General features: G+C 43.0%; 1 protein-coding gene across 8 annotated transcripts in view; it reads left to right on the top strand.

Annotated features, from left to right (window-relative positions):
• Positions 1-16315, top strand: part of C2CD5 (C2 calcium dependent domain containing 5) — a 1003795-nt gene that overhangs the window by 34124 nt on the left and 953356 nt on the right. For all 8 annotated transcript variants that reach the window (XM_078674090.1, XM_078674088.1, XM_078674089.1 and 5 more), the window contains exon 4: positions 15056-15227. In XM_078674090.1, coding sequence (XP_078530216.1) covers positions 15056-15227 — 172 coding nt within the window. The remainder of the gene's footprint in view (positions 1-15055; positions 15228-16315) is intronic.

Genomic DNA, 16315 nt, shown 5'->3' with positions numbered 1-16315 from the left:
AACAGACACCTCTCCTTCTACACCCACAACCGCTAGCTCCGCTCCGCCGACCTCTCACCCGCCACCGTCCCGCCCATCCGAAGAACAACCACCGGCGGGAGATCCTTCTCCCACCTCGCTGCCAAGACATGGAACACCCTCCCACTGAGCCTACGACAGACCCAAGACCTGCTGACCTTCAGGAGGATACTAAAGACCTGGCTGTTCGATCAGTAGCGGCCCCCACCTCTCCCCCCTCAGCGCCTTGAGACCCTCACGGGTATGTAGTGCGCTTAACAAATGACTGATTGATTAATTGAATGTCACAAACACGTCAGAGAGATTACCGGAATAACGAGTACCATCAACTTATCAGAAAACTTCAAAGTATTTCTGACGTGATTATAAATAAATCCGACAAAGGCGGAAATACAGTCCTGTGGTCAAAGAAAGATTATTTAATGGAGGCAGATCGGCATCTAACTAGGCGGAAATACAGTCCTGTGGTCAAAGAAAGATTATTTAATGGAGGCAGATCGGCATCTAACTGACTCAACATTCTACAGGAAATCATCAAAGTTTAAATGAGAAAAGCAGAAGAGAAAACCCGCAAAAAAATCCATTGTTGGCGGCGCATTGGACTAATAACTAAAGAGGAAATTAATTTTTTAAATGTTGAACATCCAATTACACCAGTCCTCTATTTTTTACCAAAAGTCCATAAGCAAATTCAACCTGTGCCTGGGCGGCCGATTATTTCTGCCCAGGGAAGCATGAATGAAAAACTGTCAAAATACGTAGATTTCTTTCTGCAGCCACATGTAAATAGTTTGCCGTCTTATCTTAAAGACACTACAGACTTTTTTACCCAGATCAATGATGTCATTTGGTGTTCAGATTACTATCTAGTTTTAATGGATATCGAATCCCTTTATACTAGTATTAATCATTGTCACGGTATTAGTGCCACCAAAATTTTCTAGATAAACGTGATCTGTCTATGAGAGAACATAACAATAAGTTGTTGGAAATCATTGAAGTATGCCTCAACACCAACTTCTTTCAATTTAACAATGAGGTTTACCAGCAGCTGCGTGGTGTGGCAATGGGTTCGTGCTTCTCCCCCAGCTATTCATGTTTACATGTAGGTTAGTGGGAGAAGCATGTCCTCATAATTGCCACCGTCGCTGGTGTAACCTCATAGCACACTATTGGCGTTACATTGATGATGTTTGTCTCATATGGAAGGGGTCTAAGGACGAAGCCTTGAAATTTATTGATGATATCCATGTAAACGATTTAAATCTCAGGTTTACTGCCACCATTGACAAATCCATGGTTGAATTCTTGGATGTATTGTTATATGTTGATGGAGGTGTCCTACAGACCATGTTGCATAGGAAATCTACTGCTGGAAATTAAATTCTTCATGCCCACAGTACACATCCTAGGCACTTGATTAATAGCATTCCGTATGGCGAGTTCATCCGCATACGTCGCATTTGTAGCTCTGAACTAATATCTAGAAAGTGTCAGATGGAGGCATTCCTAAGATTTCTGAACAGAGGTTGTACTAAAAACCAACTGACTATTGCTTTAAATAAAGCTAAAGCCAGACAAAGGGAGACTCTACTTTAGCCTCAGCCTGATAAAAATGTTGTCATAACTGTTTTTGATAATAATGTACAGTCTATTCGGCTTATAACTACTTTTAATATTCAGGAGCAGGCAATCATAGAATTATTTATTCTGAATGGCCTATTGTTTTAACTGATAACATTCTGGGACCAATCCTTCCAAACTTGCCAGCCATTACTTTTAGACGGGCTCCCTCTATGAGGGATACTTTAGTCAAATCAATGCCAGAGGTAAATGCTAAAGGTACTTGGCTTATGAAAACTGTTTTTTTTAAGTGTAGTTCTTGCCGAGCCTGTACATTTGCTAAAAATTCTACTCACTACACTACAGCTTTTAGTGATAAGAAAATTGCTATTCAGGAACACCTAACATGCCGCTCAGAATACGCAATTTACAAACTGAAGTGCACTTGTAATTTGGAATATATTGGCATCACAAAGCTTCCTGTGCACAAGCGCATCCTTCAGCATGTTGGGGCATTTGTCAACTCTGACCATAATTATCCAGTGGTGAGACACTTCAGGTTAGTTCACAATAATAAACTTAAAGACCTGAAGTACACAGTCTTGGGATCTGTCCCCAACCCTGGACGGGGAGGGAATCGTGATAAGATGCTTAGACAAAAGGAATCCCAATTTATTTTAGCTCGCGACGCAAGAGTCCCTAATGGCCTGAATATGAATGAAGATCTTCATAATATTCTGTAGGGTCTCTAGTAGGGCCCACTACACCCGTGCACATATACTGTGTCTTTTATTAGATCAGAATAATGACATAATCTACCACTGTTCTGATGTCATTCTTACTGAGTACCGTATTAACTCTGATATGTGACTGTAGGCACATTTGCATTTTAGGATTGCTTATACTTAAGCAATCCAGGAGTTTTTTCGTCTCTGCTGCTAAAATGTATATATGTTTGTTGCACATTATACACTTTGTTGTCCAGCACTATTTTGCACATATCAGACGTTTGGCACTTTTTGGTTATTTTTTATACTCGTTGGATAGTTGTAAATAAGGCATTTTAACTATTTATTGCAGTCTTTTATCAGCAGATATTTCCGTTTTTAGCATCAGTGGTTTTATCTACAGACATATATTAATTAAATATTGACATGATTGTATTATGGAATCTGCACTTGCACCTTATATATTGAATGTCTCTGATAATGTTTGTTGATTGATAACCATGCACATAGGTGCCGCTTCAACTTTTTTGGAAATACTAGTATAAATTTACGCGTTGAAATTGTCTTTTTCACAACGAATAATTGAAATATTTTGCAATATATTGATATGATGATGTTGCTCAATTTCAGGCGACAATGTTATTTTTCCACTATGCAATTATTTAATTCATTAGTTGCTATTCGCACTATGCACTTTATTTCATTGTATTTTGTACAGCTAATAATTTCTGACCTGATTATAGTAATAATATGTCAGTAAATAGTATAATTTTATACACTATGTATAGATTACCTGAGCTACTATATGCATTTTGCACGTTAAATATCATGATATTTGCGTACATTAGTTGCCAAAGTCTGTTGTTTAGTTTCATTGTAAAGCAATCGGTTAGCCTATTTTCTATGGCTAATAGTGCACATTATTCACTTTAAATACGTCATTGTAATGGAGACGCATCATGTGGTGATCAAGCTCCCAGGAGGAGCGAAACGCGTCATGGAGGACACTGGTTCTTGTAGTTACATGCCGAAATAAATTTGCCCTGCATTTCCACTAAATTGGTGTGGAGGTCCGTAATTTCCTTTGGAGAAGCTGTGAGGTCCGAGCCTGTTTGGTGCTGCTCCGGGAATTGGGGCGGACAGGACGCTTTGTTTATTGCCTATTGCTAACATGCCTATGGATTGGAGAAACATGCAGCCAGCTTGATAACTATTTTGTTGTAATTAACAAAATAGTTTGATGAATTCCATGCAGTGCCAATGTTGTGCCGATAAGGGTACACTGTGGTGTTCAGTACACCGTGATGTTCTTGTTTGCTTTCTATGCCTTTTTAGCATCAGATTGCTCACGAGAATCAGTACATGGATTGATGATTTTCTCAGATGGCATGAACATGTTTGGGTATCAGCTTTGTGATGTAGTTGACTTGCGGGTAATGGAACTTGAGCAATGGAATGTAACAAACCACATTTATGATATCATAAGTTAAAAGATGATGATACGTACAATATAGAGTGAAGTAAAAATAATTTAACACTGCTCACCACCACATGGGGAGAACTGCTTATATCATTATTAAGCATGTTTGAAGTGGTTTGCCTTTGGTAAATTCTTGCGGCTGACAGTTATGGCCTTATTTAAAGCAATTTCCTGGACTCAAAAGAGACAATATATGCCCCTTCAGGGCCATTGTGCATATCTGTAAAGTCTGCTGCTGTGTTGGTTCAGAGTTTATATCTACTGCAGCGCTGAGCAGTATGAGATGATTATGAAGAATATTGTTTTTCTTCTATTGCTTGTTGTGATAAATTTCTTAGTTAAATGATTCTCAATTTGAGAGTAAATGTAACTCAGATCGATATGCTTTTGCTTTATTATTTAACACAATGGTGTGGGCAACATTTAATATTAGGGTAATACATTTGATTTATATTTGGGGTGGCTAACTTCAAGGAATAATTATTAAGATGAATCTTCCATGTCATTAAATTAATCGGAACTCAATCCCCTGGTAGTTATGGCACAGAGCAGACGACCATAACATAGGGCAATGTGTCAACTTTTTATGCAGTACCAAAACAGTAACAGTCAAAATATCAAACAATAAAAATCCCAACCAACTTAGAAAAATTGAGTAAAATGTAATAAAATTGCTCCAGAATCCATTAAGGGGTTCCGGAAATATGATACCAGAAACGCATGTCTGAATATCCGAGACAGATGTCTAGTTGGACAAAAGCAGGGTCCTTCAGCTACCAGAATTGTCTTGGCATTCTGTTCTCACCCGTTCCATTGTGCCCCAAACGTTACATATGGCTCAACAGATCTTTCAAGCAGGATTTGACCGTGTGGGGCCACTGGTGCCTATAGCTTTAATTCTCAATATTCTGTGAAGTTCGTAGGGGTCATTGTTTGATCCTGGGGGCATTTCACACCTATTTAAGTTAAGAGAGATGCAAAGGATTAGTCTAATGAGCCTACTGACAGTTCAGTCAGGTAAAGAGTAACTTTCCAAAAGTTACTTTTTCTTACTAATTATTAAAAAATCAGACTACGCCATTAAATTGTTTTTTAATGGCAATTAAAAATAGTGGTTTCGTTATTTATGTTGCTGTTCCCATTCCTGAGATACAGTATTAATATTTTAATCTGCACATATCCATTCTACATAGGATATCTAGGACTTCAACTGTGAAACTAGCTTTTAGTCCCTTACCACTGTAGGGAAATGATAACATTAATTGTCTACATCAGAGGTTCTTTACCTGTGGTCCGGGGACCCCTTGGGGTCTGCAAAGCCTTCTAAGGAGTCCACAAATGCTTAGAAAATTAAATATTACTAACCAATTAATAAAGTGTTCATAAATAAAGAAGCATCATGTAATATTAAACATTTTAAAACTCTTTGTAAATGTGAAGGACTGTGAAATTGGAGGCTAAGGATTAAGTTTGTATCCTTATGGGGCTTGAAAAATCCTAATGTCTCTGAAAGCTGAGGAAATGTGACAAAATTTAAAGGCATTTTTATTTCTCATTCACTTTATGAGCAATAAAGATGCCTTTAAATCTTGTCACATTTGCTCTGCTTTCAGAGGCAGAGGTCAAAAGTCAGTTTGTCTCCCTACTCACCAGAAAGGGCATGTAGGATCTAAAAAATAGATTGTCATGATTAAATCTGTCTCACAAATGCCAGTGGATGTTTTGAGCCCTGCCTTAGATTGATTTGTAGGGGCAGTGTAAGTGCATCAAACAGAAAACAGTATGGATGATGATTGGTCTCAGTTGAATTTATAAAAGCTCCCGCCTTCCCATTAAATTATTTTTTTATTTTTATCCTTTATATATTTGTTTGTGAATTAAATACAATATTCCATATTTGTACTGTTATTCCATGAATGCTTGCTTCTGTATTTTTGTGTAGTTTTGCAGTTCAAATATTTAAAAATGCTTAGCCTGGGTCCCAATCTTCCAGTAATAATTCAGTGTGGGTGCCTGGGTCCCTAGACCTATCGAAAATGTGGTACAGTATCACATTAAAGTTGCCACCCCAGATTTTTATGCTGATTCCCATGGCAGTGATTAAACGCAAAACTTCCGCAAAGAAGTAAAGGCATCTGCATTGGGACCGTAAATCAAGGCTAGTATTACGGGAAGCCACATAGTGTGCTCTGTATTATGATAAATCTGCCTCCGTATCACTCTGATGGGTGTTGCATTGTTGTCCCTTATGAAGGAATACAGCAGTACGAGTCTCATCGGTCGGGTGTTGTGCCTGAAGAAACCGAATGTCTATGCTGTGCTTGTTAAGATATGCATACATCAGCCTCGCCTGTCATTAAGTCCCTGGATATTTCAAGCTTAGGCATCTAATGGATGTCATCGGGTACGCTAGGAGTGTATGGTGGTTGTGCAGCATATGTGGGGGTTGTGTGCTGTGTATGCAGAGTTGCAGGGGTAAGTAGGCCACTGTAGAGGAATGAAAGGCATGTTTACCAAACAGGAAAGGAACCCTCTTACTTCAATCCACTCAACTGGTTGAATGACCTCAACCCCGCCCAAATCCCATACCCCAAACACAGTGCAACACACCAGGAAACGTCCCTCAGGGTCGCCAAAGGTCCAAGCTCATTCTATTCATTGCTTGACTGGGTGACTGAGGGGCAAACTGGAAAATAACCCAAACGCAGAGAACTGTATGTTCATGATAAGCAGGGCCTCTGGTGCAGATACGGGCAGGACGGCAGAGTCTTCAATCATGTGGATTAAGTAGTGAGTTATAAGTGGTATCCAGGTCAGGGGTCCCTGCTCACATTCTCAGCATAGTGAATGAACATCTCAGCGAGGGCATGTCCATACATCAGCTAGTCATTATTGCAGTGCTGTTCCCCAGTGTTGGTTGTAGCGATGGACAGATCGTTGTGCAAGTTTCTGAGAGAATTTCATAGTTGACTTAGTGTCTGCGAAGTAGTATTGCTTACCATTCAAGTGAATTTGTAGTTTGGCCGGGTAAATTGAGAAGCAGACAATCCCCGATTCTTGCTGTTTGCATTTCACAGGGATAAATACTAGAGAGCAGTTTGGCAGCAAAGTTAAAGTCGGGATGCAAGGAGATAGCATTGTCCTGGTCATGGACAGGTTGACATTCCCTGGTGAGCCTTAAAATGGTATCCCTGTCCCTATAATTAAGCAGTCTGGCCACAATAGGTCTCGCTGGTATGCCAGGTAGGGGTCGTGAGCCTTGCGTTCAACAATAAGACCTCTACTAGAGCATCTTCAAACAGGGAACAAAGAATATTTTTGATGTCGGTTTCCATTTTTCAGTGGCAGTTGATTCAGGGATTCCCAGGATTCAGACGTTGTTGTGCCTGGAGCGTGCTTCAAGGTCCTCCTTTTTTGTTCTTGATGACCTTCAGTACTTTCTCCATTATAAGGAGATGTTTGCCTACAGAGGCATGGGAGTCTTCAGTATCTGAGGCTTGGCTCTCCAATTGGTCAATGCCTTCTTCGTGTTTTTCCACCCTCTCCTTGATGCAATCTAGTCTGTTGATGTATAGATCTATTTTGGAGTCTGTAGTGCAGAGGCTGTTTTTTACATCAACAAGAATATCTTTCGAGTGCCCCAGGTGCAGGCACAGTGAGGACCGGACTACCCTCGTCCAGTTCAGTCATGTGCATTTGTCTCTCTTGCCATCAAACACCAGTTTAGATTGTTTTGTATCTTGTTTGCCCATGACGAACAGGTTTTGTCTGCCACCGATCACAATGTACAGGCAGCACTGAGTCACAATTGACCCCAACCATTACAAGAACTGGACTGGGAGGCATGAGGAGACTCGGTTCTCTGTTGGGGAATGGTGGTTTGGGGGACAGAGCAATTGCAATGTTTGTTTCCTTACCAGAGTACACGAGCAGAGGGCCAGGAAGCTTCGCTGCCTTGCAAGGGGTGACATAGAGACTCCCTTATAATGTAAGCTGCCATAGCCTCTTGGGGCACAGTCCTATAGAATTACTCAGGCAAGTATTGCAGGAATCTCGGAGAGGTGCACAGGTTGACCGGACCAGTCTTCAGTTGTGCGGCAAAAGGGCTTCAGCATCCTCTCCCCTGCTGGCTTCAGCTTCATGCCTCAAGGCTAAGGGGATTCTCGTGTGGTGTGCACCATCCCCCAGCACCGCCCCCATCATGTACCCGTCTATGCAGTGATACGGGCCTTTGTTTATTCTACCAAGAGCAGGTATACTCCTCAGAGTCAAATTGAGCTGCCGGCTTCTCAAGTGCCCCCTCTATGGCTCCCCAGAGCTTCTGCAATTCTTGGCTTGGTGGTCTCCTTGGGGGGCACCGCTGGCCTGATTGCAGAGGAAGCGTGCCCTCTGGGCCCACCATCTGCTCGGGGGGGGGCAGCAAATGCAGAGAGGGGAGAGGTAGGCGGCTCTTCCTCCCATGTAATAAGGCTGCTGCGCTGGCCGATGAAGCCCACCCCAGCCGGATAACTCTCCTCAAAAGTCCCAGACCAGGGAAATACAGGGCCCGGCCACACTCTGGAGTAGTCACCAGCTGATTTGAGGCAGTGTGAGACTTGAGGTCATCTTTGCACCAGGTAGAATTATCGTATTAACAGTCAAGGGGGGTGGGGCACGCCGCGGACATGCACAACGGAATTACCTTTTGCATCATGGTAAATGTAGTTTTCAAAGTTGCTGATTTGTCAAATTTCATGGCCAGTGCCCGTATCCCTATACACGTGTTTCGAAATTCCTTTCTCTTCAGTAGGGAAAAAGTTCCTAGGTTCTTGTGCATGCTGCCGTCATCTTATCAGGATTATTACCACTCTCAGCATGCGTCGCGCACCCCTGAGCTCGTCAGCTCGCGGCTCGTGGGAGCCTTTTCAACAGTCAAGGGGGGTGGGGCACGCCGCGGACATGCACAACGGAATTACCTTTTGCATTATGGTAAATGTAGTTTTCAGAGTTGCTGATTTGTCAAATTTCATGGCCAGTGCCCGTATCCCTATACACGTGTTTCGAAATTCCTTTCTCTTCAGTAGGGAAAAAGTTCATAGGTTCTTGTGCATGCTGCCGTCATCTTATCAGGATTATTACCACTCTCAGCATGCGTCGCGCACCCCTGAGCTCATCAGCTCGCGGCTCGTGGTAGCCTTTTCAACAGTCAAGGGGGGTGGGGCACGCCGCGGACATGCACAACGGAATTACCTTTTGCATCATGGTAAATGTAGTTTTCAAAGTTGCTGATTTGTCAAATTTCATGGCCAGTGCCCGTATCCCTATACACGTGTTTCGAAATTCCTTTCTCTTCAGTAGGGAAAAAGTTCATAGGTTCTTGTGCATGCTGCCGTCATCTTATCAGGATTATTACCACTCTCAGCATGCGTCGCGCACCCCTGAGCTCGTCTGCTCGCGGCTCGTGGGAGCCTTTTCAACAGTCAAGGGGGGTGGGGCACGCCGCGGACATGCACAACCTACTGAAGAGAAAGGAATTTCGAAACACGTGTATAGGGATACGGGCACTGGCCATGAAATATGACAAATCAGCAACTTTGAAAACTACATTTACCATGTTGCAAAAGGTAATTCCGTTGTGCATGTCCGCGGCGTGCCCAACCCCCCTTGAGAATTATCGTATTAATTCAGCAGCCAGTGAAGCCTCCCTGAGTGGTCACCATATACAGACGGTCTCTCTGACATCTCCCTATATGTTCCAGTTTTAAATACCACACACTACTGCTTCAGCTGCAAAGCCAAATAGGGGTGACTACTATTTAAAAGGAAGATTTGCTCAGATCAGAAGGGTTATTTTAACAGATGCTTCTACAGGGTTTATACTTCAGTAGTTGGGCTTTACAAGGTAGGCATAACGACATGGTTAACCCTACCACTGTAGTGGATGGCACAATAGGTGCTGCAGTCTACTAGTACTATGCCTCGAGTTGAATAATTTATGAGGCACCAATCCTGGATATGGAACGAACAAGTGGTCTAACGGAATGGGATACTGGCCTACTTGTTTATCATCTGCAAAGGATACACAGTGCATTTATCACCAAGTGCTACAACAAATAGGAATTACAAGAAGGCAACTCTGCAATTGGCACATGTATTAGTTACATTCCTATCGAGCCTTAGAACATTGGTATCTTGCAGGAAAAGACGTCGACGCGTTTCGAACCCAACTGTATTTAACGGGTTCTCCTCAGGACATGGACTGGGGGGTCGTTGTCACTATAAAATAATTACAAAAACTGTATCAGAGAAGGGCTGATTGGTATAAACTTCTCGCGGAGACTCACACACTGGAAAGTTAAAAAGGTACCTTATTGGCGGGGGGTTCGGATCACTCCCTGCGATTGAAAAAAAGTGTAAAGATCCAAATTAAATTCATGCCTCCAAAATGCCTGTCATATTTAAAGAATGAACTACAACATCCAGGACATACCTCGACGGTGCGCCAAAGGCGATCACTGGGAGGGGTGCCGGCGCAGATCAGTAATGCAATGTGCGGGTCAAAAGAGCTGAAAGAAGCGGGGGGTACCTGTTACTAAGCCTCATATAGTATTTGGGAATGTTACACAGGGTTTGTGCAAGATAGAATCCTACCTTTGTTGTGCGGGCATGAGTCCCTTAGTAGACGCTTGTTCAAGCGGCAGCCGCCGCCTGGACTTATGCGCTGTTAAAACACAAGACAAGCGTTTTAGTAACGCGTCAAATTCCGCTTTCTTGATATGAACTGAATGAACAATATATATAATCTTACTTCTCTGTGGCGTTTCAGAAGCGTTTGAATCCGGCACCCGGCTCCGTGTGAACAGACAGCAATTGACTGGCGGGGGCGTGTCTAGTTGTATTTGAGCCCACGCTAAAAACGGTGTATCATGGGAAACGTGGTTTGCAGTATCTTCTCTCATAAATGACATGAAATTTTAAAGTGCAATGAAGAGAGGAACATGTTGGGGGCATGAATGGACCTATTAACACATAATTAGGCGGCAGAAAAATCTTTTGACTGAACCACTTTTAGATGTGGTATAACACCGTCACATGAGCAGCAACGAGCAGGAGCAGGTACGCCTAGCGGGCGTGTAGAAAGTTACAGGTTACTAAATTCATTAAGATCGTTCAGTCCATCCATGGCAGTGTTGAACTTCAAGATGAGGTAGGCCTCTTTTTGTGCCAATCGTACATCGGGGTCTCCGCCCTCTCCAGGGATGTTTTTTATGCTTGCTAGAATTGTCCATTTGAGGTCATTGACCGAGTGTGCTTTCTTCGAAAAATGGGACACCAGGGGTGCTGTCAGTACTTTGTTGTTTATCCTGGACCTGTGTTGGATTATGCGTTGGCGCACTTCCTGGGTGGTTTTGCCAATGTAGACTTTACCGCAGGGGCATATGATGGCATATATTGCGTATTTGGTCTTACAGTTCGTAAAGTCTTCGTGCCGCCAATGTTTTTTACCGTCCGTGAAATGGGTGCCTTCTATTGTGAGGCTGCATACCGAACACGTACCACACTTATGATGTCCTTTCACTGGTCCCATGTTGAAGAGTGTACTCTGTGTTTCTCTTTTCGTGGTACCTCTGGTCGAAGCGATTTGTTGTCCAATACTCAAGGTTTTTTTCAAAGCAAATAGTGGTTTGCCGATCTCAGGAATGATTTCCTCAACGAGGTGCCAGTTATTACGGATGATCTTCTGCACCGGGTTGGTATGGGGTCCAAACGTGGAAACGCACACCATCCTTTCCAGTTTCGGTTTGTCCCTCTTCTGCAAGAGATATTCTCGAGGAGTCCATCTGGCTCTTTTCATCGAGTGTTTGAGCAGTTTTGCTGGGTATCCTCTCTCCTTCAGCGTGTTAGTCAGAGCTTCACCATGTATCATAAAGTCTTCTGTTGATGAACAATTCCTTCTAACCCTAAGGTACTGTCCGTAAGGTAGGTTGTTTCTCAAACTTTTGGGATGGTAACTTTTATAATGCAGGGAATTGTTTTAATCCGTTTTTTTCTTGAACAGAGTTGACTTGAGGCCTTCCGGCGTGGACTTGATCTCAACGTCCAGGAATGGCATGGTTTTGCAATCGTACGTCAAGCTGAATTTGATATCTGGACTTCGGTTATTAAGCCAGTCGTGGAATTCTTCCAGGGATTGTGGTGTACCATTCCAGATACACCACACAAACACTCGATGAAAAGAGCCAGATGGACTCCTCGAGAATATCTCTTGCAGAAGAGGGACAAACCGAAACTGGAAAGGATGGTGTGCGTTTCCACGTTTGGACCCCATACCAACCCGGTGCAGAAGATCATCCGTAATAACTGGCACCTCGTTGAGGAAATCATTCCTGAGATCGGCAAACCACTATTTGCTTTGAAAAAAAACCGGAGTATTGGACAACAAATCGCTTCGACCAGAGGTACCACGAAAAGAGAAACACAGAGTACACTCTTCAACATGGGACCAGTGAAAGGACATCATAAGTGTGGTACGTGTTCGGTATGCAGCCTCACAATAGAAGGCACCCATTTCACGGACGGTAAAAAACATTGGCGGCACGAAGACTTTACGAACTGTAAGACCAAATACGCAATATATGCCATCATATGCCCCTGCGGTAAAGTCTACATTGGCAAAACCACCCAGGAAGTGCGCCAACGCATAATCCAACACAGGTCCAGGATAAACAACAAAGTACTGACAGCACCCCTGGTGTCCCATTTTTCGAAGAAAGCACACTCGGTCAATGACCTCAAATGGACAATTCTAGCAAGCATAAAAAACATCCCTGGAGCGGGCGGAGACCCCGATGTACGATTGGCACAAAAAGAGGCCTACCTCATCTTGAAGTTCAACACTGCCATGGATGGACTGAACGATCTTAATGAATTTAGTAACCTGTAACTTTCTACACGCCCGCTACGCGTACCTGCTCCTTGCTGCTCATGTGACGGTGTTATACCACATCTAAAAGTGGTTCAGTCAAAAGATTTTTCTGCCGCCTAATTATGTGTTAATAGGTCCATTCATGCCCCCAACATGTTCCTCTCTTCATTGCACTTTAAAATTTCATGTCATTTATGAGAGAAGATACTGCAAACCACGTTTCCCATGATACACCGTTTTTAGCGTGGGCTCAAATACAACTAGACACGCCCCCGCCAGTCAATTGCTGTCTGTTCACACGGAGCCGGGTGCCGGATTCAAACGCTTCTGAAACGCCACAGAGAAGTAAGATTATATATATTGTTCATTCAGTTCATATCAAGAAAGCGGAATTTGACGCGTTACTAAAACGCTCGTCTTGTGTTTTAACAGCGCACAAGTCCAGGCGGCGGCTGCCGCTTGAACAAGCGTCTACTAAGGGACTCATGCCCGCACAACAAAGGTAGGATTCTATCTTGCACAAACCCTGTGTAACATTCCCAAATACTATATGAGGCTTAGTAACAGGTACCCCCCGCTTCTTTCAGCTCTTTTGACCCGCACATTGCATAACTGATCTGCGCCGGCACCCCTCCCAGTGATCGCCTTTGGCGCACCGTCGAGGTATGTCCTGGATGTTATAGTTCATTCTTTAAATATGACAGGCATTTTGGAGGCATGAATTTAATTTGGATCTTTACACTTTTTTTCAATCGCAGGGAGTGATCCGAACCCCCCGCCAATAAGGTACCTTTTTAACTTTCCAGTGTGTGAGTCTCCGCGAGAAGTTTATACCAATCAGCCCTTCTCTGATAAAGTTTTTGTAATTATTTTATAGTGACAACGACCCCCCAGTCCATGTCCTGAGGAGAACCCGTTAAATACAGTTGGGTTCAAAACGCGTCGACGTCTTTTCCTGCAAGATACCAATGTTCTAAGGCTCGATAGGAATGTAACTAATACATGTGCAAATTGCAGAGTTGCCTTCTTGTAATTCCTATTTGTTGTAGCACTTGGTGATAAATGCACTGTGTATCCTTTGCAGATGATAAACAAGTAGGCCAGTATCCCATTCCGTTAGACCACTTGTTCGTTCCATATCCAGGATTGGTGCCTCATAAATTATTCAACTCGAGGCATAGTACAGTTGTCTATGAAAAGTATATTGTTTTGTATTTCCTTGGTTGAAACCCCCATTGATTCGCATTGTTGTTTTCAATTCATGGAATGTATTGTTTGTAAAACTTGTTAAATGTTTCGTTGTGTCTTTTGACGCTATAAGAAATTTTCTAAATCTTTTTATAAAATAAAAAAAAGTAATTTAAGACACATGTCTGTTCAACCTGGTAATTAATTAATTAATTAATTAATTATGTGCTTATATAGCGCTGGAATCACTCCCGAAGGGGTACCTCCGCGCTTCGACCGCTGCGAAACCCTTCCTGGCTTCCCTGAGAGATGGTCCCTTAATGGGTATCTCCAGGGTGAGACCAGGCATCCCCGGCGGTCTGGTGGGGCCGTTAGTGAAGATGAGGCAAGCTAGTGCCCAGAGTTGCCGAGTGTGATCGCTGATCAGAGTGGGCACCGAGGCGAGAGAATTATCGAGTCCGCTGACCCTGGTCCAGAAACCTGCCGCGTCGGGAATCGAACCCTGGTCCCGGGCCGTCCTCTGCTCTCGGGTCTGCCGCCTCTAACCAGTGAGCCACACTACTCCAATTAATCGAACTAGGTGGTGAATTAGTATCGAAACTCAAGCTGTCCGGCCACTTTGTTTGTTTACTTCATTGAGAGTGGTCCAGGCCGGATAGTGACAGGACCCAAGCCTTGCGCAGTCTACTAGTGGCATTAAGCTCCTGGCCTTGGGTGAACTTTCTACACCATATGCTAGGGGCCTATCGATAATTTAGAAGTGCCAGTTAGGAATAAGACAATTCAAACATTAAGGAGGAAGCACTGGCAGTTTACCACTGGTTTGTAGGGGTAGAGTGCATATAGCCTCTAGCCAGCAAAAGATGGAAAATTGAAAGTGAATCCTGCAGAAAAGGGCTGATATCTTGCAATTTGGTTATATGCACTGACAGAAGTTTAATAAGCCTTTGCTTCAACGTGACCAGTGTGTAGTAAACCTTGTAATAGTTCAAGACTTTTTGCAAGTGTGTAACTTTCAAAGAGGGTACAACATGACCATCCTTGTTTAACTAAACACTATTGAAGCAGTCTCAGTTGAACATTGTCCTTTGTCATTGTCAGAGATGTTTGTTAAAAACGGTGTTCCAGACAAGAAAAATACTAACCCATTGAAGCTGGTCCCTTTTGTTCTAGGTGGATGATGAAGACTTGCAAGATGAGCCTTTGCAGATCACAGTCCTTGACCATGACACCTACAGTGCTAATGATGCCATTGGCAAAGTGTACATCGATATCGATCCACTGCTGTACAGCGAGGCAGCTACTGTTATCTCAGGATGGTTCCCAATCTATGACACAATCCACGGTATTTATTTTCTTCTTTATATTATAAAGCAGGCAGATCTTACAAGGTATATCCATATACTGAAAGTTAGATCACAAACTGAAGCCAATTATCGCAAGACACCTTACAATCCAAATGCATTATTTAGCAGAGCTTCATTGAAGTACATACAGAGTCAACTTTTATTTTGAAATAGTGCACTTAGAAGAGAGATATTATTTAATCCCAGAGAGTCGGGATGATCTTGTGTAATTGAAACGTTGGGATCTAAGTCATTTGTCGGGAGCAGAACTCTGGAACATTACACTTCTAGTACTCGGGAAACGTAACTTTTGCACACTCTGCAGTGGTGTATTTTCAAGCTAGTATCATTTATACAAACTTGTAGGTGAACCCATCACAGAGGTGTGAAATTTGATAACATTTCTACTTGTCTAAATGACGAGATGCTTCCGAAATCTCCTTGTCTTCTAAAAACAAATACACTTGTCTCATTTGGTGTCATGCAGTGAGGTGACAAATTATAGCAACAATGTCATATCATAGCTTTGAAAAAATCATCCCTGATTATGCAAAGGATTATGCTGTTTTAGGGTTTGGATGCTAACAAAGCTGTGAGTATGCCACTGTTCTGATTATAACGGACTCCTAGCTTACCAGGGGCTTGTTTATGTCAAATATTTAAATATGTGCAGACTCTGCATTCGGCACAGAGCCGGTCTTTGGTTACAGATTGGACGAGATGCCCAGGTTGTCACAGGTTTTGACTGCTTGAAGTTTGGGCGACCCCTTCCAGTAACCATGCTGCTGTCAATACTGGAAGCACCTAGGCAGAAAGTGGCTTCAGGATTTGGCCCCAAGGAGGAGGAAAACGGCAGAAGGCAGAAATCCTCCTCAATAGCTTAAGGGCGCTGGAAAGACTTCAAGACAGAGAAGGAAAAGGATCCTGACCAACTGAAGACAACTAGAAAACAGCAAACAATTGAGAAGGAAGACAGTCGATCCTTAGAGGACCCTAAAGAAGGACTGGAGTTCTGGGGCACACCACAGGAGACCTGGGAGTGTTGGAGTGCACATAAACCCCTCCATAAATAGGAAGAAAACAGGAA

Source organism: Lissotriton helveticus, chromosome 1_1, assembly GCF_964261635.1.
Source record: "Lissotriton helveticus chromosome 1_1, aLisHel1.1, whole genome shotgun sequence".
NCBI lineage: Eukaryota > Metazoa > Chordata > Amphibia > Caudata > Salamandridae > Lissotriton > Lissotriton helveticus.
The sequence above is the reverse complement of the archived record's forward strand: the minus strand, read 5'-3'. Positions and strand labels throughout refer to the sequence as shown.